The sequence below is a fragment of the Rhinopithecus roxellana genome, chromosome 10 (genome assembly GCF_007565055.1).
Source record: "Rhinopithecus roxellana isolate Shanxi Qingling chromosome 10, ASM756505v1, whole genome shotgun sequence".
NCBI classification, from domain to species: domain Eukaryota; kingdom Metazoa; phylum Chordata; class Mammalia; order Primates; family Cercopithecidae; genus Rhinopithecus; species Rhinopithecus roxellana.
In genome coordinates, this window is record NC_044558.1 from 94,989,412 (window position 1) to 95,017,022 (window position 27,611).

At 46.5% G+C, this 27,611-nt stretch overlaps 1 protein-coding gene across 3 annotated transcripts in view; it reads right to left on the bottom strand.

The window, feature by feature from the left end:
* CCDC63 (coiled-coil domain containing 63) overlaps positions 1-27,611 on the bottom strand; it is a 54,333-nt gene that overhangs the window by 540 nt on the left and 26,182 nt on the right. For all 3 annotated transcript variants that reach the window (XM_010379046.1, XM_010379036.2, XM_010379055.2), the window contains 5 exons: positions 27,209-27,390; positions 23,684-23,904; positions 14,495-14,569; positions 8,472-8,664; positions 2,565-2,768 (listed from right to left, as the gene is read on the bottom strand). In XM_010379046.1, the coding sequence (XP_010377348.1) occupies positions 2,565-2,768; positions 8,472-8,664; positions 14,495-14,569; positions 23,684-23,904; positions 27,209-27,390 (875 nt within the window). The remainder of the gene's footprint in view (positions 1-2,564; positions 2,769-8,471; positions 8,665-14,494; positions 14,570-23,683; positions 23,905-27,208; positions 27,391-27,611) is intronic.

Sequence of the window (27,611 nt, forward strand, 5' to 3'; positions counted from 1 at the left end):
TGAATGGGTTGAAATCCAGCCCCCACTTGATTGTTGAGCCATAGCTACCCAGAAGGGGCACCTTTTTCTAATTAATCTACCCAAAAGTGGCCCCTCTTCTAATTCACACCTGTAGGCCGTAGAGGCCAGTGGGCTGGGAGAAACTAAAGTTCATCAACATTCCCGTGAACAGAGGTGAAGACGGTATCTGTACATTTCCGACCTTGTGAGGACAACCCACCAGCAGCTCTGCCCACCTCTCCCCTCAACGTTTTAGGAACTGAAAGGGCGGTGGAAGTTGTGCTGAGATGGGTGTCATCTGGCCTAGCTTTCACTCCTGCCACATTTCAGTCTCTTCAGCTGAAACACACAGGATCTCCGTGTGTGCATGTGTGTACGCATGTGTTGTGTGCGTGTGTGTGTGTGTGCACGTGTGCTTATTGGGGGTCTATCCCTTCATCCTTGGCACACTTGAAATGCTGCTCAGAGAAATGGCGGCAGCTTTTTAAAAATTGATTTTTTTCTCTACTTACTAAAGTCATGCAAGGTCATTGTAAGAGAAAATTTCAAACAATACAGAATTGTTTAACTTAGAAATGCAACGTTATCTGCAAACCACCATCCACAATCGTCCACTGTAACAGGTGGCTTATACACCTCTGGATTTTTATGCATAATCTAGAAACCTTCCTCCTTCCCTTTCTCTCATCGCCCCTCCCTCCCTTCCTCCTCCTCCTCCTCCTCTTCCTGCCTCTGAGCCTTCCTCTTTCTCTCCCTCTCCCTCCCCCTCTCTCAGATATCTTATATCTCTTATTATGTATCAGGGTTGTGAAGTGCTGTCCTGTGCATGGTGAGATTTTTAGCAGCATCCTTGGCCACTAGATGACAGCAACACCATCACTTTCAGTTGTGACAACCAAAAATATCTTCAGATATTGCCAAATGTCCCATAAAGGGTAAATCACCCCTGACTGAGGACTACTGGCAAAGAATATATATATATATATACACACACACACACACACACACACACATACACACATACACACATCTCTATATATACATATACACACATGCACATATATACACACATATCTATATATACACATATACACACACGCACATCTATATACACACACACCTATACACATATACACACACGCACATGTATATACACACACATATCTATATATACACATATACACACAGCACATATATATACACACACATACACACATCTATATATACACATATACACACACGCACATATGTACACACACATCTATATATACACATATACACACACACACATATATACACACACATCTATATATACACATATACACACACGCACATGTATATACACACACATACACACATCTATATATACACATATACACACACGCACATATGTACACACACATCTATATATACACATATACACACGCACATATATACACACACATCTATATATACACATATACACACATGCACACATATACACACACACCTATACACATATACACACATATATGTACACATACGTGTGTGCGTGTACACACGCATGTGTGTGCCTGTGTATTGCACGCGTATGTAGAGAACGTTTTTCGAAAAATGGGATTATACAATACAGTACTTCTCAGGATGCCCAGACAATTGTCGTGCAACTGACTGTTTTCCCTTTTTGTCTTAATATCAAGGGCGTCTTCCTAGTCTCTTCATATTGGCCCCATGCCTCATTTTTGGGGCTGCTTAGAATTCCACTGCATGGGTGGATGAGCTGTACCTTATTTAACCAACCTCTAAGGGGTGGGCATTACACTTGTTTCCAGTTTGGAGCTGCAGTGAACAGCCTCCACTCCTCCGCCTTTCACCTTCGACCCTTGAATAAGTCCTTCTGGAAGGATCGGTTCCCATATATGTGGCCAAACTGCTCTCCAAAAAGCAGGTGAGGCCAATTTGATTCCCACCTTCAGAGTGAAGGCCTGGCTCCCCGCATGAGGGGGATGAATGAGTTTCCACCTTGGAAAAGAAGAAGATCAATGGGCCAGTATTGGAAGAATCACGGTTGACCATTTCGCTTCTGGCATGGACCAGGTTGAAGCTGCTTCAACCGTGGGGTTAGGGGACAAAAATGGGGGCCAAGGATGGGTCCTAGAGGCACAGTGGGTCAGGGAAAGGGAGGTCATAGGCGAGTGAGACTCAGGAGCATAGATAGCGTGAGCGTGAGACACAGAGTCTGGGAACTATGTCTACCCATAACTTGCCAATTTGTAAACTTTTGATATTTTAAGGTTCATTTTAAATGATCAAAAGGTAGTTTTGACTTTTAAAAATATCCAAAATAACTGAACTTCAGGATCTGTGTCACCCTAGCATCATAGAGAGAAAAGTCCCCAAGCAAATGATACCAAGTGACCACAACCAAGATGGCACCCAAGGGAACTGGCAGGCCACAAGGGCTCATAAAGAGGGGAAAACGAGGTTCAACACTGCAGACCCTCTCGGGCGCCTGGACAAGGCCTCCCCAGACCTAAAGGCACAGGTTTCCCAGCAACCTGTGCAGATTGAGAGAGAGAACTCACCATCATCCAACCTGTCGCTGAAGGGGTCAGCCCCCAGCACTGGGGGGATGACTTTGATGGGTTCTGGGGGCTTGAGGAGGGCAGAGCCACCCCAGAAAGGGTTGACGAAGGGTTGTGGGATCTCAGCCTCTGCCCCTTCCACATCCAGGATGCGCCTATAGGTCTCCAACAGCAGCAGGTCATTGGTCTTCTTTTCAATGATGGCTGGAGAACAAAAAGTAGGACCAAGATGGCTGCTGAGAGACCTGGGCCTGGGGGTGCTGGGGGTGGCGCCCCCACTGCAGAGGGTGGGGAGGAGCAGGAAGTACAGGAGGTGCGGGATCTGACCTCTGACAAGGACAAGGCTTTCTCCTGGGTGTCACCATGCATTCTCAACAGGACAACATCACTCCTCACCCTTAGAGGCTGAAATTTGGTTCTTGAGAGAAAAATAATTGACTGTTTTTGTTTTTGTTTTTGTTTTTGTTTTTATAGACAAGGTCTGGCTCTGTTGCCCAGGCTGGAGTGCAGTGGCATGATCTTGGCTCACTGTGATCTCAAACTCCCAGGTTCAAGTGATTCTCCTGCTTCAGCCTCCCGAGTAGCTGCAACCAAAGACACATGACACCATACCCAGCTAATTTTTGTATTTTTTGTAGACACTGTGTCTGGCTGGTCTTGAACTCCTAGTCTCAAGTGATCCTTCCGTATCAGCCTCCCAAAGTGCTGGGATTACAAGCGTGAGCCATCGTGCCTGGCCTCTGACTTCTTAATGTGTATAACACAGATACACACAGGACATGAGCAGACATACAGTATCTCAATGATATTAAAATATTACATTCACAAGGAGGGCAATTAGGAAAATATGTCTAGAGAGGCTCCTTAGCAGGATGATAATGAAAAGAAGGTTGAGAAACACCAGGTTACACTAAAAATTGGCAGCCCCACCTTAAACTCCTGACTTGCCCCAGTGCTGTCTGTTTCAAGTCTCCAGGCCTTTACTTATGCTGTTCCTTCTGCCAGAATGCCTTTCCCTACACACTTCCCTGAATAACCCCCTAGAGGTGTTTTAAAACGCAGGTCAGGCCTCGCCACCTGCAGGAATGCTTCCCTGACCTGCCTCATTCAGGGGACATCCCCTTGCACTGTAGCTCCATAGCCCCATGCAGTCACAAGACATGCATTCATTCATTCATTCGCAAATGATTACTCAATGCCTACCACGCCATGCACCGTGCGAGACGCTAAGGATGCGATGGAGGAAAAACAAAACAATGACAACACTAACAACAAAAATACAGTCCTTGCCCTACCAGAGCTTCAGTGTGTATGGAGGCATAGAGAGAAAGCCAAGTTCAACAATTGAACAGGTCACTACAGGGAGCCCTCGCCATCCAGAGGTTCATTATCTGATTCAATAACTACTGGATTTGGGTATGTTTTTTGAATAAACCTCACACTGTCCAGACTGCTGCTATTCTATCTGAAAATCAGGGATCAAAAATATTACCATCCAGGCCAGGCACAATGGCTCACGCCTGTAATCCCAGCACTTTGGGAAGCTGAGGCAGGTGGATCACTTGAGGTCAGGAGTTCAAGACCAGCCTGGCCAACATGGTGAAACCCTGTCTCTACTGAAAAACAAAAATTAGGCCAGGCACGGTGGCTCACACCTGTAATCTCAGCACTTTGGGAGGCCAAGGCGGGTAGATCAGTTGAGGTCAGGAGTTTGAGACCAGCATGGCCAACATGGTGAAACCACATCTCTACTGAAAATACAAAAACTAGCTGGATGTGGTTGCGCAGGCCTGTAGTCCCAGCCACATGGGAGGCTGAGACAGGAGAATCACTTGAACCTGGGAGGTAGAGGTTGCAGTGAGCCGAGATAGTGCCACTACACTCCAGCCTGGGTGACAGAGCGAGACTCCGTCTCAAAAAAAAAAAAAAAATTAGCCGGGTGTAGTGTCAGGCACCTGTAATCCCAGCTACTTGGGAGGCCAAGCCACAGGAATCACTTGAACCTGGGAGGAAGAGGTTGCAGTGAGCCAAGATTTTGCCACTGAACTTCCACCTGGGCAACAGAGTGACACTCAAAAAATAATAAATAAATAAATAAAAAATATTGGCATCCAAAATTTGCTATCATATCTCAGGAACCACATACATCCAGACATTGAAAGTGACCTGTCCATAGAGACAAATTGGGTGAATGCTAAATACTAGGACTGCTATGAGAGGGAATAATAGTGGTGGCAGGAGGGGCACGGGCAGCTTCAGATGGGTGGGGACAGGGCAGCTTCAGTGCAGGGAGGACAATGAAACTGAGATCTGAGAATGTGAAGGAACTGGGCATGGGACAGTTCTTCCAGGAACAGCCTGTGCAAAGGCCCCGAGGTGGGAACAAGATGCAGAGGCAGCAGTGGGGGAGACTGGAAGGATCGAGAGGAGGATGGTGTGCCTGCAGGTGGTGAGCCAGGGACAGAGCAGGACAAGAGGAGATGAGAAATGTAAGCAAAGCCAGGCTAGGAAGAACCTGATAAGCTGTATACAGAAAAAAGTCAACACAGCAGGGTCAGGCTTTCTCCTCTGAAAGCCTTGTTGACCAGGTCAGGCTTGGGCTGGCATCCGGGAACCTGGATTTCAGCAGGGTTCCCAACACCATTAACTGATAAGAGTGGCTCACCTGAATGGATAAAGAAAATGTGATGGCCAGGCATGGTGGCTCACGCCTGTAATCCCAGCACTTTGGGAAGCCAAAGCAGGTGGATCACCTGAGGTCAGGAGTTCGAGACCAGCCTGGCCAACGTGGTGAAACCCCATCTCTATTAAACATACAAAAATTATCTGGGCGTGGTGGCAGGCACCTGTAATCCCAGCTACTAAGGAAGCTGAGACAGGAGAATAACTTGAACTCAGGAGGCAGAGGTTGCAGTGAGCCAAGATCACGCCATTGCACTCCAGCCTAGGTGACAAGAGTGAAATTCCGAAAAAAGAAAGAGAGAGAGAAAGAAGGAAGGAAGGAAGGAAGGGAGGGAGGGAGGAAGGAGAAAGAAAAAAAGGAAAAAAGAAAGAAAGAAAGAAAGAAAGAAAGAAAGAAAGAAAGAAAGGAAGGAAGGAAGGAAGGAAGGAAGGAAGGAAGGAAGGAAGGAAGGAAGGAAGGAAGGAAGGAAGGAAGGAAGGAAGGAAGGAAGGAAGAAGGAAGGGAAAGAAAGAAAGAAAGAAAGAAAGAAAGAAAGAAAGAAAGAAAGAAAGAAAGAAAGAAAGAAAGAAAGAAAGAAAGAAAGAAAGAAAGAGAGAAAGAAAGAAAGAAAGAAAGAAAATGTGGTACATATCCACGATGGAGTACTATTCAGCCACCAAAAAAAAATGAGATCCTGTCATTTGCAACAACATGGATGGAACTGGAGGTCATTATGTTAAGTGAAATAAGCCAGGCACAGAAAGACAAACTTCGCATGCTCTCACTTATTTGCAAGATGAAAAACTCAAAAGAGATAGAGAGTGGAAGGATGGTTATCAGAGGCTGGGAAGGGCAGTGGCAGGTGGGAGGGAGGTGGGGATGGTTAATGAATACAAAAACCAGAAAGAATGAATAAGACTGGGCACAATGGCTCATGCCTGTAATCCCAGCACTTTGGGAGGCCAAGGCAGGGGGATGACTTGAGTACAGGGGTTCGAGCCCATCCTGGGCAACATGGCGAGACCCCATCTCTACAAAAAAATAAAAAATAAAAATAAATAAATAGATAAAAGAATGAGTAACATCTAGTATTTGATAGCACAACAGGGTGATTATAGTCAAAATAATTTAACTGTACATTTTAAAATAACTAAAAGAGTATAACTGAATTGTTTGTAACACAAAAGATAAATGCTTGAAGGGATGGATGTCCCATTTTCCATGATTTGATTGTTGTGTACTGCATGCCTGTATCACAACATCTCATGTACCCCACAAAATACACACCTACTATATACCCGCAAATTTTTAAAAAAATTTTTTAAAAGAGTGTCTCACCCTGCCTAATTTGCACAATATGGTTTATCACATGGCTCACACTAACATGTCACTTTGCTAATTTTGTTCTGTATCCTTTTACTGTAATAAATCATAGCCACATGTGTGACTATATACTGAGTCCTGGGAGTCCTCTAGCAAATCACTGAATGTGGCCAGGAGGATAGAATGGGTTTGGGGAACCTCCCAAACATAGAGTGTATTAAGAATCTGATGTTTGGCTGGGCACGGTGGCTCACGCCTGTAATCCTAGCACTTTAGGAGGCCAAGGCGGGTGGATCATGAGGTCAAGAGATCATGGACCATCCTGGCCAACATGCTGAAACCCCATCTCTACTAAAAATACAAAAATTAGCTGGGTGTGGTGGTACGTGCCTGTAATCCCAGCTATTCGGGAGGCTGAGGCAGGAGAATCACTTGAACCAGGGAGTAAGAAGCTGCAGTGAGCTGAGATCGTGCCACTGCATTCCAGCCTGGGCAACAGAGTGAGACTCCACCTCAAAAAAAAAAAAAAGAATCTGAGGTTTAATTCAAGGAGCAGTGGAAGTCATTCATTCCAAACTGTCAGGATCTGTGCAGGTATGTCCCTCCCTGTCCACTCTGAGCTTAGGGTCAATGCCTAGAAATGTATGTGATTGTTAATAGATTCGCTACATGCCAGGCACTACTCTGAGCACTTTATTTCTTCCTTTCTAATCTGTGTGCCTTTTATTTCTTTTTTGTGCTTTATTGCATTGGCTAGGGCCTCCAGTACAGCACTGAATAGACATGGTGACAGCACACAGACATCCCTTCCTTGTTCCTGATCTTAGGAGAAAAACATTCCACTTCCCACTCCCACCATGAAGGATGAGGTTTGCTGTAGTTTTGGGTGTTTTCTGTTTTTTTGGTTTGCTTGAGACAGAATCTTGCTCTGTTGCCCAGGCTGGAGTGCAGTGGCACAATTTTGACTGACTACAACCTCCACCTCTCAGGTTCGAGCAATCCTCCTGCCTCAGTCTCCCGAGTATCTGGGACTACAGTGTGCACCAACGCACCCGGCTAATTTTTGTAGTTTTAGTAGAGATAGGGTTTCACCATGTTAGCTAGGATGGACTCGATCTCCTGACCTCGTGATCCTCCCACCTCGGCCTCCCAAAGTGCTGGGATTACAGGCTTGAGCCACCACGCCCGGCTGAGAGTTTTCTTTTTTAAGATCATGAATGGCTGTTGAATTTTATCAAATGCTTCTTCTGCATTTATTGAGGTGATAATATAATTTTTCTCAAATAACTATACATTTATTTAAGCCTCCCAATAGTCTTATGAGGTAGATACTGGGTTCACACCCATTTTTTTTTTTTTAACTGAAGGCATTAAAAGAGACCCATTTTTGTAGATCAAAAATCTGAAGCACAGTGAGATTCAGAAACCTGCCCTGGCCAGGTACAGTGGCTTATACTTGTAATCCCAGCACTTTGGGAGGCCAAGGAGGGCAGATCACTTGAGCAAAGGAGTTTGAGACCAGCCTGGGCAATGTGACAAGATCCTGTCTCTACAAAAAATACAAAAAATTAGCCGCGCATGGCAGCACATGCCTGTAGTCCCAGCTACTTGGGAGGCTGAGGTGGGAGGATTGCCTGAGCCCAAGAGGTTGAGACTACAGTGAGCCTTGATTGCGCCACTGCACTCCAGCCTGGGCAACAGAGCAAGACTCTGTCTCAAAAGAAACAAAGCCAAAAACAAACCTGTTCAAGGCTCCAGAGCTAGTAACCGTAGACCCAGGATTCGAACCCAGGAAGGCTGGCTTTAGTGCCCACACACTTCACCACCAAGCTCACTACTCCATAAGAGCAAGTCCTCATGCCTAGTCACAGAAAGTTCTGGAAATGTTTCCTAAGACTCTAACGGGCCCCAGCCTGACTCACCAAAATACTGCGGAAGGTTGATGTCGGTGACTTTCCCCGTCTCCCCTAACTGCACCAGGATCTTGGTGGCATCACAGTTAATCTTCTTGAACAGTTTCTCCACTGAGTTCTTGAGTAGATCCAAGGTCTTGCTGACCTCCCTGTACTTGCTCTCATACATATCTGCCTCCTCCGTGGTCTTCCTCAGTTTATCCTGGTGGCAGACCCCAATTCCCACCTGCTCAGGAAGACTTTCGGTGGGCAGGGTGTTTGGGACCCTCCGGGGTCAGGGTCTCCAAACTGTAGGTTTGCAAACCTCTGAGGGCGCATGAGATCAATTAAATGGGTTTCCATCGAATTTTGAAGAAACAAAATAAAATAGGATAGCAAAGAAAGGAAGAGAAAATACTAGTGTACACTGAGGGTCATAAGGGCAAATATTGTTCAACGTAAGTTTTGCTTCACTTACGTGTGTGTGTGTGTGTGTCTACATGTCTACAGGATTACGAAATTTATTTATTTTTTTGGGGGGACAGAGTCTCACTCTTTTACCAAGGCCAGAGTGCAGAGGCATGATCTCAGCTCACTGCAACCTCTGCCTCCCAGGTTCAGGCAATTCTTATCCTTCAGCCTCCCAAGCAGCTGGGATTACAAGCAGGTGCCACCACGCACCTGCTTTTTTTTTTTTTTTTTTTTTTTTTTTTTTTTTTTAGTAGAGACACAGGCTCATCTCAAATTGCTGACCTCAAGTGATCTGCCCATGTTAGCCTCCCAAAGTGCTGATATTACAGGCATGAGCCACCATGCCCAGCCTACAATATTTTTTAAAAGCTGTTGACTCTCTTTTTTTTTGAGACAAGGTGTCGCTCTGTCACCTAGGCTCCAGGCTGGAGTACAGTGCCCCAATCTCAGCTCACTGCAGCCTCAGCTTCCTGGGCTCAAGCAATCTTCCCACCTTAGCCTCCAGAGTAGCTGGGACTACAGGCATACACCACCATGCCCAGTTAATTTTTGTATTTTTTTAGAGATGGGGTTTCGCCATGTTGCCCAGGCTGGTCTCAAAGTCTCAAACTCCTGGATTCCAGCAATCCTCCCACTTTGGCCTCCCAGTGTGCTGGGATTACAGGCATGAGCCTCCTTGCCCAGCCAGTTCACTCGTTTTTTAAAAAATGGTGGTCCACCTGAGGCCAGAAGTTCAAGACCATCCTGGCCAACACAGCAAAACCCTGTCTCTACTAAAAATACAAAAATTAGCTGGGCATGGTGGCATGTGCCTGTAATTCCAGCTACTGGGGAGGAGGCAGGAGAATCGCTTGAATCCAGGAGGCGGAAGTTGCAGTGAGCCGAGATCATGCCACTGCACTCCAGTCTGGGCGACAGAGCGAGACTCTATCTCAAAAAAAAAGGTGGTCCACAGGAAGAAATACATTGCAGCCAACACATACAAACATACATATGTATGTTGTGTATGTAGATTTATTCATATTATCTAATCAAATGAATATAAAAGTTTCACAAATCAATTTTTTAAAAAAATACACTTGGGGGTTTTGCTCTGTCACCCAGGCTGGAGTGCAGTGGTGTGATCACAGCTCACTGCAGCCTTGAACTCCTGGACTCAGGCGATCCTCCTGCCTCAGCCTCTTGAGCAGATGGGACTACAAGCATGCAATACCACACCCAGTTAAGTTTTTGGTTTTGTTTTTTTTTTTTATTTTGTAGAGATGGGATTTTGATGGGATCCAGACTGGTCTTGAACTCCTGAGCTCAAGCAATCCTCCCACCTCAGTCTCCCAAAGTGCTGGGATTACAGGTGTGAGCCATCATGCCAGTTCAAATCAATATTATTTTTAATTTTTATTTTTTAATAAAATTAGACAAGGTCTCACTATGCTTCCCAAGCTGGTCTCAAACTCCTGGGCTCAAATGATCCTCCTGCCTCAGCCTCCCAAAGTTCTAGGATTAACAGATGTGAACCACCGCACCCAGCCTCAAATCAATATTATTATGTGTTCTAATATTTTCTCTTCTGTTCTATCTCACTATTTTAAAATGTTGGTTACCATCCAATAAACTGATTTTACCATTCACAGTTTAAAACACATTGCCCTAGCCCAGTGGTTCTTTAAGTGTGGTCCCAGGACAAGCAGCATCAGCTTCACCTGAGAGCTTATTAGAAATGCATATTCTTGGGCCCCACCTCAATCTTAATCAAAGGCCCTGGGGGTGGACCAGGCCACCTGGGTTTTAGCAAGCCTCCCGGTGATCCTGGTGCACAGTAAAGTCTGAGAACCTCTGCCAGCCCGTTGGATCTCAACCTTGGCTTCACACTGGTATCACTTGGAAACTTTAAAACTGCTTGCTGCCCAACCCCACCCTCAGCAATTCAGTCTTAATTGGCCTGAGGTACAGCCTGGGCATCTGGGAGTTCTCATTAAAGCCTCCCAGGTGATTGTGACGCGCAGTTGAACTGAGGATCACCGTTCTAGGGTATTTCCTTCACTGATTCCTGCCTCTCCCTCAGAGATCTCAGCTTGCAAAGGTGAACTGGACCCTGGATGAACTGGCTCCATTCCCACAGGTGAACTCTGCACGCACCATCCCGGATAATGATCCCACAGGGTCAGCCCTATTCACACCCCCATTTTGCAGGTGAGAAAACTGAGGCTCCGAGGCACACAGTCAGGAGAAGGAAGCCAGGAATTGAACTCGGCAGCACATCAGATGGCTTCCTCCATCCGGCTACTAGAATGTTTAGTTCCCAGGGCTGCACATTTCCCATATGACAACAAGAGTGACCCTCTCTAAAGGTGCATTAGGCCAGGCATGGTGGCTTATGCCTGTAATCCCAGCACATTGGGAGGCTGAGGTGGGAAAGTCACTTGGCCTGGGAGGTCGAGGCTGCCGTGAGCTGTGATCGCACCACTGCACTCCAGCCTGGGTGACAGACCAAGACCCTGTCTCAAAAAATAAATAAATTATAATAAAAATGCATTTAAAAATCACATTTTTAAAAAAATCACAGGATTCATTTTTTAAAAGTCAATGTTAAGCTTGATGTGCTGGTGATAATATGTGTCTAGCTCCTAAAATATTCCAGGTACCTTACACACATCATCTGAACTCAGCCTCATAATCGGCCTAGTTTTCAGATGAGGAATGTTGAGGTCAGAGAAGAAAAGTGAACTCATGTTTAGCTTCCCTGTACCAAGCTCATCCAAAGGCTTGACTTTGAGCTCAACTCTACTTGGGCAATGATTTAGTAACAAAGTAAGGGTGACTTACCAGTTTTTCTGGCTCACATAACAACAACAATAATAGTAGCTACAATGTACAACTGTCTGCATTGCAGTGTGTCAAATGTACACATGTGTGATGTTATTCAACCTTCACAGCCCTAAGAAGTAGGTATGATTATTATCCCTATTTTACAGATGAGGAAACTGAGGCTCAGAGAGGTTGAGTCACTACCCCAAAGTCACACAGCTAGGAAGTGACTTTTCTGCAAGTCATAGCCAGGTTCCCAGAGCTTGGTTGCTTAATTACTATGCAAAACCCTCCCATGATGGATGTGGGCCCACCATTTCTCCCAAAGGGGAAGGAGAAGATGAAATAAAGCATTTCAAGAATAGAGCAGGTGGAAGTGATCTTTAGCAGGGGGTAGGAAACATCTGTGAGTCCGTTGCTATCAAGACTAATTCCGGCCAGGCACAGTGGCTCACGCCTATAATCCCAGCACTTTGGGAGGCCAAAGCGGGCGGATCACCTAAGGTCAGGAGCTGGAGACTAGCCTTGCCAACATGGTAAAAACCCATCTCTACTAAAAATACAAAAAATTAACCGGGTATGGTAGCATGTACCTGTAATCCCAGCTACTCGGGAGGCTGAGGCAGGAGAGTCGCTTGAACCTGGGAGGTGGAGGTTGCAGTGAGCCGAGATCGTGCTACTGCACTCCAGCCTGGGCGACAGAGTGAGACCTCGTCTCAAAATAGATAGGTAGATAGGTAGGTAGGTAGGCAGATAGATAGATAGATAGATAGATAGACAGACAGACAGACAGACAGACAGACAGACAGATAGATAGATAGATAGATAGATAGATCAATAAATTAAAAATTAAAGTTATCTCGGCATGGTGGTGTGCACCTATAATCCCAGCTACTCGGGGGCTGAGGCAGGAGAATCGCTTGAACCCGGGAGGTGGACGTTGCAGTGAGCCGAGATCACGCCACTGCACCCCAACCTGGACAACAGAGTAAGACTCCGTCTAAAAAATAAAAATATAGAAGACCAATTATCCTGCTTAGAGTATCTGCATTTGAAAAGAAGACCCTCAAAGTCATGCTAAAGCCAAAGCAACAAAAAGCTAGCAGAGGGGCTTGAGGCAGAGGCCAGTGAGATGTTTGGGGTTGCCTGATCAACCTCTTCCAAACCCCAAGATGTGAGGGGCACCAGTCTCAACCCCAACAAAAGTCTGGATTCTGGGTGGCTCCGAGTGAAGGACGTGGGCCCCCAGGCATCTGCCCAGCTTGGGGAGGGTCTCTGGATCTGGACCATGCCTGGAACCCTGTTATTTCCCATACCCAGATACCCGGGAGATGCCGCTCTGAGCACCTCAATGGGCAGCATGTGCTTTGCTGCCATCCAGTGGCCCAGAGGAGAATAACACCCTAGTGGCCATCCCTGTCTCCCAGGTGCGTGTCAGACAGAATAAAAGCAGAAAATAGCCGCAAAGAAGGGAAGAGAAATGACTCCGGAGGGCGGTTCTCAGGTCTTTGTCAGACATAGGCTATCCACTCTCTCCTTATACCTCAGTAACAAAACTCTGATTGTATTTGTGGCAATGTGACCAACTAAAAGTTACATTTCCAAACCTCTCTTGCAATAGGGGTGGCCAATGAAGTGTAAATACAGAAGTCATTGACTGAGACTTCTGGGAAAGCACTTTTAAGCTGGCTGACTCTGCTAGTGAGGCCTTTTTTTTTTTTTTCCGCAGCTTCCACTTTCTTCCTATCTGGAATGTATATGCGATGGCTGGATCTGTGGAAGCTATGATGCAACCATGAGGTGCCCTTGGTATGTAAGTCACACACTAAGGATGGCAAAACAGAAAGACAGATGGAGCCCAGGTCACTGATGACATCATAAAGGTGCCAAACCAGCCCTGAAGTGCCTATTTTCAGACTTTTTTTTTTTTTTTTGAAACAGGGTCTCACTCTGTCACCCAGACTGGAGTGCAGTGACATGATCTTGGCTCACTGCAACCTCCACCTCCCAGGCTTAAGCAATTCTCCTGCCTCAGACTCCCGAGTAGCTGGGATTACAGGTGTGTGCCACTACCATCTGGCTAATTTTTATATTATTAGTAGAGACGGGGTTTCACCAGGGTGGCAGACTTACTTCTTAAAGTAAATAAACTTGTGTCTGCTTAAGCCACTATTATTTGGAGTCCCTATTATTAGCAGCTGAATAAAACTCAAAACTTATACAATATCCCAGCTCCTTGATGTTGGTCAAGCGACTTAACTTCTGTGAACCTTAGCCTCTGCATCTGTAAAACGGTGAGATCAACAGCACCTGCCATCAGGAGTCAATGAAAGTGCAGGCCAAGCTCTGAGCCCGGCGCCTCATACATGGTAATTACTCCAGAAATGTGTGTATTTGCTATTACTGATTGAGAACAGGGCACAGGCAGGACAAGGGGAAGAAAGAAGGAAAGAGGCAGAGATCCATGTGGAAGGAGACCATCGGGGATGAAATTGTAGGCCCAAGAGCCGGGGCTGGACTCCCTGAAATGGGGGAGCCTTTAGAATGGATGAAGGGACAGAATTCTACAATGACATTGTAGCAGAGGCTGCCCGGGACAAAACATCAGGACACGTCTGGATATGATCCAGGCCAGCCTCGAGTCACAGGGCAGACCTCTTATTGCTCCTGAGAATCAGCTGACCGACGCCCAATGGACAGACAGACAGAAGCTCCCGTCCGACACAGAGACAGACAACAAAAGCTCCCGCATCCCTCCCTCCCGATCCTGGTCTCACCTCCAGCTGTCTCAGGGCAGAGCGACTGTCATCGTGGGACAATTGCTGCTGGGATCGCAAGAGAATGATCTCGTCCTGCTTGGGAGAGAACAAGACCATGAGGAAAAGCGGGCTTGTCCCTCCCCACTGCTCCCAAAAATAGCGTGCTCCTCAAAGAGTCAATGAGGATTTTAATGATCCGTTTCAAAGAGCCCCGAACTCCTGGGCACCTCTTATACCCATGGGATTATTTTTTTTCTTCTGACGTTTCTTAAGTAAAAGGAGGGTGAGAGCATGAAAGGGGGTAGGAGGGGTGAGTCAGCCTTTCTTTTTTTTTGAGATGAAGTCTTGATGCGATGCCCAGGCTGGAGTGCAATGGTGCAACCTTGGCTCACTGCAACTTCCTCCATCTCCCAGGTTCAAGCGATTCTCCTGCCCCAGCCTCCTAAGTAGCTGGGACTTCAGGCACGCACCACCATGCCTAGCTTTTTGTATTTTTACTAGAGATGGGGCTTCACCATATTGGCCAGGCTGGTCTTGAATTCCTGCCCTCAGGCGATCCGCCCACCTCGGCCTCTTCTGGAATATTCTAGAACAACGCAGTCAGACTTTTCTGTTCTGATGGTAATGTCCTATCCACCCTAATACTGTAGTCACTAGCCACATGGTGCTGAGCACGTGAAATATGACTGGCACCACTAGGAACTAATTTTTCTTTTTTTCTTTTTGTAGAGATGGGGGTCTCACTATGTTGCCTGGGCTGGTCTCAAACTCCTACACTCAAGAAATCCTCCTGCCTCAGCCTCCCAAAGTGCTGGGATTACAGGCATGAGCCACCGTGCCCAACCTCTGATGAACTAATTTTTAGATATTATTTAATTTCAGTTAATGTAACTTAAAAAGCCACACGTGGCTGGTGGCTGTGGTGTTGAACAGCGTGGCTGTGGAGCGGGAGTTCTCAAACCTGAGCGTACTCTCAGACTCTCCAGAGTCACCTGGAGGGTTGTGAAAATGCAGAATGCCAGGTCCCAAGCCCGGAGCTTCTGATTCTGTCGGTCAGGGTGGGGCCTAAGAATGTGCATTTCTAACAAGTTCTCCGGTGATGCTGCCACTGCTGTCCCAGGGACCAGCTTTGAGAACCACTGGGCTTAAACCATGTGCCCTGATAGAAAAAGGCACATACCTTTCGACTGAGCAGTCTCATGCCTAGGAGTCTGTCCCATGGAAACAACAGAACAGGTCGGCAAAGGTGGACCCTCAGGGCTGTCTGTTGTGTTCTTGTTTAGTGGCCCCCAGTTGGGGACAATCCACATGTCTACTGATAGGGGGTCAGTTAATGATGGCACATTCATAAAACAGGGGAGAGGGTCTTAAGTTAAAATATGGCTCAAATGAAGATTCCTGGCCCATCCACAGAGAAGCTAGGTCTGTAGGTATGGGAGGGGGAGGGGTTCTGGGGAATGTGCTTTTCTTTTTACTTTCTTTTTTTTTTAAGAAAGGGTCTCTCTCTGCCTCCCAGGCTGGAGTACTGTGACATAATCATGGCTCACTGAAGCCTTGACTGCGATCCTCCCATCCCATCTCAGCCTCTCAAGCAGTTGAGACCACAGGCACATGCCTAATTTTTTAAAAAATGTTCTGTAGACATGGAGTCTCACTATGTTACCCAGGTTGGTCTTGAACTCCTGTGCTCAAGCAGTCTTCCTGCCTCAGCCTCCCAGTGTGCTGGGATTACAGGTGTGAGCCATTGTGCCTGGCCAGGAGTGCATTTTTCTGTTTTTTGGTTTATTTGTTTGTTTGTTTGTTTGTTTTAAGACAAGCTCTCGCTCTTTTGCCCAGGCTGGAGTGCAGTGGTGTGATCTCAGCTTACTGCAACCTCTGCCTCTCCGGTTCAAGCGATCCTCCCATCTCAGCCTCCTGAGTAGCTGGGACTGCAGGCACAACCCACCACGCCCAGCCTGGAATGTGCATTTTTAAGAAGCATCTTGTGATTCCGTACTACAGAGCATCTAGGGTCTCCAGAAGCCATTTTAAAAAACACAGTGGACTGGGCATGGTGGCTCACGCCTGTTATCCCAGTGCTTTGAGAGGCCAAGGCGGGCAGATCTCTTGAGCCCAGGAGTTTGAGACCTGCCTGGGAAATATGGTGATACCCCATCTCTACAAAAAAATACAAAAATTAGCCAGGTGTAGTGGTGCACACCTGTAGTCCCCAGATACTCGGAAGGCTGAGGTAGGAGAATCCCTAGAACCCAGGAGGCGGAGGCTGCAATGAGCCGAGATCCCGCCACTGCACTCCAGCCAGGCAACAGAGCAAGACCCTGTCTCAAAAAAAAAAAAAAAAAAAGGAGAAAAAAAATAGAAGATGTTGGGAGGTATCTATGGTAAATCATTGGGAAACAAAAGGTTTACAAAACAGCATGAACTGTCTAGTATGATCTACTACTAAAAACAGGCTTGTAAATGGGCGTGTGTGTGTGTCTGTGTGCACATGTGTAACCACAGACTGCCTTCGTAAAGCAGTGTCGACAAAATGTTAATTATCTCCACGTAATGATATCGTGGTGACTTTTAATTTGTCTTTATGTTTTTCTGAATTGCCTACACTTTCCCACAGGTGTATAATAATATATTTATACAATTTGGAAAATTCTGCAAAGAACAAATACAAACCCAAATCAGGAAGAATCCCATCTCCTAACATAGCATTGCTTCATGTTTTTGGTAAGAGCTCTTTCTTGCTTTTTTCCCACCTGTAAAGATTAGAAGGCTCATCTCCTTTAATTTTTAAATTTTTATTAATTTTTTTTTTGAGACAGGGTCTTGCTTTGTTGCCCAGGCTGGAGTGAAGTGATGCAATCTTGGCTCACTACAGTCTCGACCTCCCAGCCTCAAGCAATCCTCCCACTTCAGCCTCCTGAGTAGCTGGGACTACAGGCACATACCATCACACCCAGCTCATTTCTTTTTGTGTTTTGTATTTCTTGTAGAGATGGGGTTTCGCCATGTTGCCCAGGCTGGTCTCAAACTCCTGGGCTCAAGTGATCTGCCCATCTCAGCCTCCTAAAGTCCTGGAAATTTTTAAATTTTAAAAAAGCAAGAAAGAACTCTACCAAAAAGATGAAACAATGCTATGTCCATGCGATAGAATTATTCCTGATTTGGGGGTTGTATTTATACTTTTTAGTATTTTCCAAATTGTGAAAAAAAAATTCTAATCAGAAAAAAAATATTATTTTGGAAAAAAAATAGAAAGGAAGTGAGTCTTCCCATCTTCACAGGGCAAGGGTGGGGTGGCGGAGCTCTACCAAAAAGATGAACCAATGCCATATCCAGGTGATGGGATTCACATTGAGACTTTTTAGTAGTTTGCAAATTGCATCAGTAACCTGAGTCGGTGGCGCCACTCCCCTGCTTGGAGATCTCCCATGGCCCCTGCTTCTCAGAGAAATGGCCAAAACCTCTTCCGGAAATGTGCCCAGCAACCCTCACCTCCCAGATTCATCCCCTGTCCCTCCCATATCTCTCTCTGCGTGCCAGACACCCTGGCCTGCTCGCAAGCTGCGTCAGAGCCTTTGCGTGTGCTGTTTCCTCTGCCTGGAGCATTCTTCCCCACAGATCTGGACAGCTCAATCCCTCACCTGTAAGTTCACCCAGATCTTAACTTCCCAACTGCCCGGGGCCCACAACCGGCTCCAAAACCCATTTTACGCTGTGCTACTTCATCTTGTTACCCACACTGCATCTCCCTTTCTAACTTACTCTATAATTTGCGTCTAAGTATTGGGCTTGTTGTTTATTGTCTGTTTCTCCCTGCCAAAACAGCAGTTCTGTGAGGGCTAAACTTTTTGTCATCCTGTTCACTGTCACATTATCAGGGTCTAGAGCAGTGCCTGGAACGCAGTACGTGCTCAATAAATACTTGCTGGATGAACGAATAATCAAAAGGGCATTTGCTTCAATCAGATACACAACTTTATATGGTAATAACTATATAAAGTTTTACATTTTAAAAGCACAACCATTGACACCAGCCTAGGCAACACACTGAAACCTCATCTCTACAAAAAATACAAAGATTAGCTGGGTGTGGTGGTGTACGCCTATAGTCCCAGCCACTCTGGAGGCTTAGATGGGAGGACCACCTGAGCCGGGGAGATTGAGGCTGGAGTGAGCCAAGATAAAGCCACTGTACTCCAGCCTGGGTGACAGTGTGAGATCCTGCAAAAAAAGAAGAAAGAAAAAGAAAGATAAAGAGGAAGAAAAAGGAAGGAAAGAAGGAAGGCAGGAAGGCAGGCAGGCAGGCAGGCAGGCAGGCAGGAAGGGAGGCAGGAAGGGAGGGCCAAAAAAAAAAAAGCTGGAAGTTAGAAGGAAATATTTCAGAATGTCACCAGTGACTGTCTCAGGTAATGGGATAGTGGGTGGTTTAAAATTCCTTCCATCTTTAGTTGCTTTCCAGATTTTCTACAGTGAGCATATCTTTGTCCTATAAGATTTTTTGCAAAATTAAGTCTTACCATTGGAAATCAGTGCTCTCTGGACTTATTCAACAGGCATTTGCAGCTCTATTTGAGCCCAAAAAGGCACAGTTATGTAACCTTAACAAACAGCTTGGAAACTATCGTTCTGGTCCAAACATCACTCTACAGATGGGGAAACTGAGGCCCAGAGAGGGCAGCACTTACCCATCTTAGACACATTTGTCATGACCCTAAGGAAGAGGGTCCCCTTATGAGCAGTGGGGAAAATCAAGGCCAAGTCGGCTCAGGAATATTTTCTATCCGGTCAGGATATCCAGCCGGGGTCCTCACACTACTCTGCTAGGGCTTGTCCTCAATGTCTCACTGGGACCCAAGAATTCAGGGTCTTGCCCACTTCCAGGCGGGCCCGCAAAGACCTTCCCTGCGATACCGCAAATGGCCGCCAGAGGGCAGTGGTGACGCGCCTGAACCTCAGCAACCCAAAGGCCAGCTAACCTCTGCGGGCCCCGGAGCACTTCGGCCCCGCTGGTCTCTGTGAGCTAGGAGGAAGCCAATGGCTCCGTTTGTAGGAACTCGGATTCCCGCGGGAATGTGGGCGGGAGGAGTCAGATCTGATTTTCCAAGAAAAACCAGAAATTCAGAGTTTCATGTGGAATATCCTGGTTTTTAAATCACTGCCACTAAGAATTCAACAACTTGGGGAGGTGGGAAACCAAAAGAAATTAAAACAGAAGGCTGGGGCCGGGCGCGGTGGCTCACGCCTGTAATCCCAGCACTGCGGGAGGCCGAGGCGGGCGGATCACGAGGTCAAGAGATTGAGACCATCCTGGCCAACATGGTGAAACCCCGTCTCTACTAAAAATACAAAAATTAGCTGGGCATGGGGGCGCTCGCCTGCAGTCCCAGCTACTCCGGAGGCTGGTTTATGAGACTCTACCCCCAGCCCTCTAGGGAGGGGTGCAGTCAGATGTTAGAATCCCTAATTGTGTGTGTTTCTGTTTGTTTGTTTGTTTGTTTGTTTGAGACGGAGTCTTGCTGTCTCCCAGGCTGGAGTGCAGCGGCTCACTGCAAGCTCCGCCTTCCGGGTTCACGCCATTCTCCTGCCTCAGCCTCCGGAGTAGCTGGGACTACAGGCGCCCGCCAGCATACCCGGCTAATTTTTCGTATTTTCAGTAGAGACGGGGTTTCACGTGTTAGCCAGGATGGTCTCGATCTCCTGACCTCGTGATCCACCCACCTCGGCCTCCCAAAGTTCTGGGATTACAGGCGTGAGCCACCGCACCCGGCCTCCTAATTGTTTTTGATTAAAAAAAAAAAAATTTTTTTTAACCTGATCCCTTAGTTTGAGCAAAGATGCCACAAGAAGGCAAAAAGGTAGGGTCCCAGCCTCCTCGCATGGCCCATCCCACCCCCACTCCTCCGTCCAGGTCTGCTCCATTTCCTGTGTTTTATATACCAGTGTTTCTTCAAAACATGGAATTAAACAAAAGCGTTCTGTATGGCGGGGCGTGGTGGCTCACCACTGTAATCCCAACACTTTGGGAGGCTGAGGCACGCAGATAACCTGACTTCAGGCATTCGAGACCATCCTGGCCAACATGGTGAAACCTTTTCTCTACTAAAAATACAAAAATTAGCCAGGCGTGATGGCTCATGCCTGTAGTCCCAGCTACTCAGGAGCCTGAGCAGGAGAATTGCTTGAACCCGGGAGGTGGAGGTTGCAGTGAGCCGAGATCGTGCCACTGTACTCCAGCCTGGGTGACAGAGCAAGACTCTGTCTCAAAACACACACACACACACAAAAAAAAAAAACAGAAAAGAAAGAAAAAGAAAAAAAAACTTTTGTAGCTTTTTAAATAAAAGTTTGAAACTCTTTTTTAAAAAAAGAGTTTGGACTTGGAGGACTCCTGTAGTCCAAGTGTGTGTGCCATTCTACAGATAGAGAGACTGAGTCCCGGAGCGCCTGCTCTTGTCCTTATGCGGGAGATGCTGTGCAGCTGCAGGAGGAAAGGAGAGAGCAGCCTCAAGGTGAATGGGAGGTCTACGTCATTTCTGGGGAAGAACCATTTCCTGTGCCTGTCCTGGACCCTCGTCCAGGAAGACCTCCTTCCAGGAAGGGGACAGAGAGTGGCATGAGGGTCCTTCAAGTCTGTCTTCGCCACCCCCAGATGCACCTCCCACCCTGCACCTCCCCATGCCCTGCCTGGGACCTGCGGGGCTTGTACCTATGGGCTCCCTTGTGCTTGGCTGCTGGGCAGCCCAGCCCGTGGGAGGCACAGGTGGGAAATAAAGGTGGGAGGAGAGGGAGGTTGGGGTTTTTGCCACCCCCTGGGTCCATCCCTAGTTTGGCTGCACCAGTCCAGGAAGGGCATAGCAGGCAGCCGTCTCCTCATTCCTCTCTCCCCTGACCCATTTAGGAGCTCTGGCTCTTCCCACGTGCTGCCTTCTTAATTTCCTCAGACGTCTGGAAACAGCCCCTTTTTTAAAACTCTCCTCAATTTACCCATTTTATTTTTGGGTTTTGGTTTTTTGGGGGGCGGGTTTTTTGTTTTTGTTTTTTGAGATGGAGTCCCGCTCTATCGCCCAGGCTGGAGTGCAGTGGTGCCATCTCGGCTCACTACCACCTCTGCCTCCCAGGTTCAAAGGATTCTCCTGCCTCAGCCTCCCGAGTAGTGGGATTGCAGGTGCCCGCCACCATGCCCAGCTCATTTTTTGTATTTTTAGTAAAGACAGGATTTCACTATGTTGCCTAGGCTGGTCTTGAACTCCTGACCTCAGGTGATCCACCTGCCTCAGCCTCCCAAAGTGCTGGGATTACAGGTGTGAGCCACCGTGCCTGGGCAATTTACCCATGTTGGCTGTGCTGTTTCCTGTGACAACCCTAGCTGATAAAGTCACCTTCACTCTGTTTTTTGCAGCCGCATGGACTGTTATCTATAACAGTTCTCTGTAAACCAAGCCATTCTGTTTATTCTGTTTATTATTCTTTGTTTACTGTTATTACTTACTACCCTAAGTAAATATCCATTAAATCACAAGTTTGCTCTGGAAGCTCTATTATTCCTTTAAAAATTAATTCATCACTAGTAAATGAAAATATTTTCACCTATATTCTAGCTGCAATCTATATGCACATGGCCAGTGTGCATACCCCACATGTGGGAAACAGTGATAGATTACAAAGGAAAGCAGCTCCCCTCATCACATAAGCAGAGGACAGACAGGGCCCTCAGAAGAAGGAGTAATGAATTCCCAGAGGAGGCAACATTTGTGCAGGGTCAGGACTAATGCGCAGGATTTCATCAGAAGAGAAGAGGCGGGGAGAGAGATGGAACAGCACGGGGAAGACACTGGCGAAGGGAAATGCATGGGACAGCTGGGGCTGGCAGCAGCAGAGGGTGTCTTAGAGGTCATAACAGGACCTGTGTCTGCAAAGGCAGGTAGGAGCCAAATTTTGAAGGGGCTGGAATGTCACACTAAGGGGTTTAGACTCTATTCCATGCAGATAGTTCCAAAGGATGTTTATTTATATACTGGCATGTAAATAGCCCAGGAAGCCAGTGACATCTGGGAAATTATGGGTTCAGCAAAGGTAGGCAGGTTTCTTTACTGCAGGACTTGTCAGGGCCTTTACTATGCTCATGTGCATCAAGTCTCGCCAAGATAAGAATGAGTTATCTCTCCTCGAAACTGTTAATTAACAAGGGTCAGGTAAGGGGCCAAATAAGAAATACTTTCAGCTTTGCAGGTCCCTCTTGCATATTTCTCTCTCTCTCTCTCTCTCTCTCTCTCTCTCTCTTTTTTTCTTCTTACAATGCTTTAAAAATGTAAAAATCCTTCTTGGCTCATGGGCTGCACAGAAACAGCCATGGACTGTAGTTTACTGAATGCTGCTTAATAAAACACGCCATGGATTATAAAGTCACTATTGGGTTGGGGGACATGAATACATTAAATGTATGTATCCATTGTTACAGGCCAGGCATGATGGCTCACATCTATAATCCCAGCACTTTGGGAGGCTGAGGCGGGCACATCACTTGAGGCCAGGAGTTTGAGACCAGCCTGGCCAACATGATGAAACCCCGTTTCTACTAAAAATACAAAAAAAAGAGGGCATTGTGGTGGGCGCCTGCAGTCCAGCTACTTCAGAGGCTCAGGCGGGAGAATCTCTTGAACCCAGGAGGTGGAGGTTGCAGTGAACCAAGATCATGCCACTGCATTCCAGCCTGGATGACAGAGCAAGACTCCATCTCAAAAAAAAAAAAAAAAAAAAAAAAATACAAATAAAAAGTAAGGGGACAGTGGGTGCAATGGTTCACATTTGTAATCTCAGTACTTTGGGAGTCCAAGGTGGGAGGCTCGCTTGAGGTCAGGAGTTCGAGACCAGCCTGGGCAACATGGCAAAATCCCAACTCTACGAAAAATGCAAAAATTAGCCAGGCATGGTGGTGCACACCTGTAGTCCAGACTACTCAGGAGGCTGAGATGCAAGGATCATTTGAGCCCGGGAGGTCGAGGCGGCAGTGAGCCAACATCGCACCACTGCACTCCAGTCTGGGTAACAGAGTAAGACCCTGTCTCAAAAATAAAATGTAGGGGGAATAGAGGGGTGTTGACCAAACTGCTTTCTATAGTGCCTCTCACAGAGCCTTCCTGGGAGACTGCTCTGGAAAGGCTGCTGTGGACACAGGGGCCCCAGGGCCTAGGAAAGCAGAGCCACCCTGACCTGGATTCGTTGGGTCCTCTTGTGCATCATCTCCATGTCGTTGTTGAGCTCCGTGACATATGTGAACCGAGCAAAATTCTTCTCCTCCTTGGCCAGAAAATCTTCAATGAGCTGGTTTAGGTTCCCACTCTCAGCCAGCTTCAGCAGCCGGAGGTGGGCCACCTCGTAGCTCTCAAAACTCTCTCCCTTGCTCTTCTTGACATGCTTCTTTGCCTTGAGAGCTAGGAAAGGAAAAATCAGCCACTGTGACGCTCAAAAGGAAGCGCCTCAGATCCATGCCAGGCAGACAGTAACGTGATCAATATTATCATTATGGCCAGGCATGGTGACTCACACCTGTAATCCCAACACTTTGGGAGGCCAAGGCAGGCGGATTACCTGAGGTCAGGAGTTCGAGATCAGCCTGGCCAACATGGTGAAACCCCGTCTCTACTAAAAATACAAAAATTAGCCAGGTGTGGTGGCACGTGCCTGCAATCCCAGCTACATGGGAGGTTTAGCCGGGAGAACTGCTTGAACCCGGGAGGCAGAGGTTGCAGTGAGCCGAGTTTGCGCCACTGCACTCCAGCCTGGGTGACGGAGCAAGACTCCATCTCAAAAAAAAAAAAATATATATATATATATATATATACACACACACACACACACATATATACATATATGTATGTATGTGTACATATATTTATATATACGTAGTAGTAGTAGTAATAGCAGCAGTAGTAGTAATAGTAGTAGTAGTAATAGCAGCAGTAGTAGTAATAGTAGTAGTAATAGCAGCAGTAGTAGTAATAGTAGTAGTAGTAGTAATAGCAGTAGTAGTAGTACTAGTAGTAGTAGTAATAGCAGTAGTCGTAGTAATAGTAGTAGTAGTAATAGCAGTAATAGCAGTAGTAGTAGTAATAGTAGTAGTAGTAATAGTAGTAGTAGTAGTAATAGTAGTAGTAGTAATAGCAGTAGTAGTAGTAATAGTAGTAGTAGTAATAGCAGCAGTAGTAGTACTAGTAGTAGTAGTAATAGCAGTAGTCGTAGTAATAGTAGTAGTAGTAGTACTAGTAGTAGTAGTAATAGCAGTAGTCGTAGTAATAGTAGTAGTAGTACTAGTAGTAGTAGTAATAGCAGTAGTCGTAGTAATAGTAGTAATAGTAGTAGTAGTAGTACTAGTAGTAGTATGCCTTAGGGATGAGGTTAGATGTTTCCAGGAGATAGAGCAGAAGCTTCACCTATCATTCATTTCACAAATACCTCATGAAGCATTTACTATGAGCCACACACACTGTGCTAGGCACTGCTGATACAAAATCCCTGCCCTGGCCGGGCACGGTAGCTCACACCTGTAATCCCAGCACTTTGGGAGGCCAAGGTGGGAAGATCACTTGAGCCCAGGAGTTTAAGACCAGCGTGGACAACATAGCAAGACCCCACCTCGACAAAAAAATTTTTTTAATTAGGCCGGGAGCAGTAGTTCATGCCTGTAATCCCAGCACTTTAGGAGGCCAAGACAGGCGGATCACAAGGTCAAGAGATCGAGACCATCTTGGCCAACATGGTGAAACCCCGTCTCTACTAAAAATACAAAAATTAGCTGGGTGTGGTGCCATGTGCCTGTAGTCCCAGCTACTCAGGAGGCTGAGGCAGGAGAATCACTTGAACCCAGGAGGTGGAGGTTGCAGTGAGCCGAGATTGCGCCACTGCACTCCAGCTTGGCGGCAGAGCAAGACTCCGTCTAAAAAAAGACAAAAAATTTTTAAAATTAGCCAAGTGTTGTGGTTAGTGCCTGTGGTCCTAGCTACTCGGGAGGCCAAAGTGGGAGGATGGCTTGAACCTAAGAGGTCAAGGCTGAAGTGAGCTATGACTGTCACAGCACTGCACGCCAGCCTGGGAGAAAGAATAAGACCCTGTTTCTTAAAAAAAAAAAAAAAAAAAAAAAAAAAGGATCTTTTAGGCACACCTGACCATGTGACCTTTTACAGGTAGTGGCTCCCCACTGTTTTGGTGAGGCTCAGGCGATCCTCCCACCTCAGCCTCCCTGGTAGCTGAGACCACAGCAAGTGTCACCATGCCCAGCAGTTTATCCCAAACAGCTGCTTTTCCTCTGGGGGTCTAGAATGTTGGTATGTGCTAGGCAGAAGATGTCTACACAACCAGCCCCCAGTAAGAATTTGGGGCACAGAATCTCTAGTACACCCCACTATGAGACAACCTTTTTTTTTTTTTTTTTCAAGAGACAGGGTCTCACTCTGTCACCCAGGCTGGAGTGGTGCAATCATAGCTTCCTGCAGCCTCAAACTCTTGGGCTTAGGATCTGCTTTTTTCTACCCTTTAGCACCTTGTCACCATCAGACCTCCTGAGATCAAGCCATCCTCCCACCTCAGCCTCCCGAGTAGCTGGGACTACAGGCACGTACCACTATGCCCAACTAATTTTTTGAATTTATTATAGAGATGGGGTCTTGCTCTGTTGTCCAGGCTAGTCTCAAACTCCTGGCCTCAACTCCTGATCCTCCCACCTTGGCCTCCCAAAGTACTGGGATTACAGGCATGAGCCACCATGCCCAGCCCAGTAGATAACTCTTGACATGTGTGGTCACAGTTGGATCCTGAAAGAACCACGTGTGCTCAGTGTGATTCTACTGGGAAGCTTGCACCCAGTTTCCTCCAGACACCAGACCACACACCTTCTCCCCGTGTTGACCTTGCTTGGCACCTTTTCACTGTAATGCATCACAGCCGTGAAGGTGCCTCTGTGCTGAGTCCTGCGAGATATTCTAGTGAATCATCAAACCTAGAGATGAACTTGGGGACCCCGACAATAAGTCTCCCTCTAAACAACAGAAAGAGAGCCCCAAATGAAGACACATGCCATAAATTAGGGTTGGCAGATAAAACAGAGAGTTCCCAGTTGAATTTGAATTTCAGACAAATATATTTTTCAGTATAAATATGTCCCAATTATAGATAAACAAAAAGTTTTATCAGAAGTATGTCCCAAATGCTGCATGAGACATAGTTATCCTTAAATATTTATTTATTGTTTATTTTATATTTAAACCTAACTAGGCTTTTTTTTTTTTTTTTTTTTTTTTTTTTTTTTTTTTTGAGACAGGGTCTCAGAGTCTTATTCTGTTGTCCAGGCTGGAGTGCAGTGGCATGATCTTGGCTCACTGCAACTTCTGCCTACCGGGTTCAAGTGATTCTCCTACCTCAGCCTCCCAAGTAGCTGGGATTATAGGTACTCACCACCATGTCTAGGTAATTTTTTTGTATTTTTAGTAGAGACAGGGTTTCACCATGTTGGTCAGGCTGTTCTCAAACTCCTGACCTCAAATGATCAGCCTGCCTTGGCCTCCCAAAGTGCTGGGATTATAAGCGTGAGCCACAGTGCCCGACCTTAACTAGGCATCTTATATCTTTATTTGCTAAATTTGGCAACCACAAGGAGACTTGGGCACCCTCACATAAAAAGAGAGAGAGAAAGAAGGCAAGGAAGAGAGCCAGAGAGCACAAGTTTGCTCCTGGAGAGTGTACCTTCCTCCCTTTTGGCCTGCTCTTCGAATTCATTGCGGTCATTCAGCTTGACAAGCAGGAAGGACTTGAGCCTGCTCTCATGGGCATAGAGACGCTCCAGCTCTCGGATCTCCAGGTTGTACTGAGAGATGTCCTTCTTCTGGCGGTCCTTCATGGCAGCCATTCGAGCCATGGCCTCCACCCTGGGCAAAAGGTACAGAGCCTGAGCATCTGAGGCTCCTCCTCTCTGCTTTCCTTTCCCTGCCAGTCCAGAAGGCCTTCCTGCCTAGACAATGACTATCACTTTTACTAATCATAATGATTTCTGGTTGTGTAAAAACAACCCTCCTTACCTGAACAACCAGAGCTGTAAGCTCTAGATCACTCCCAGAAATGATTTTCCTATCATTATCATCATCATTGC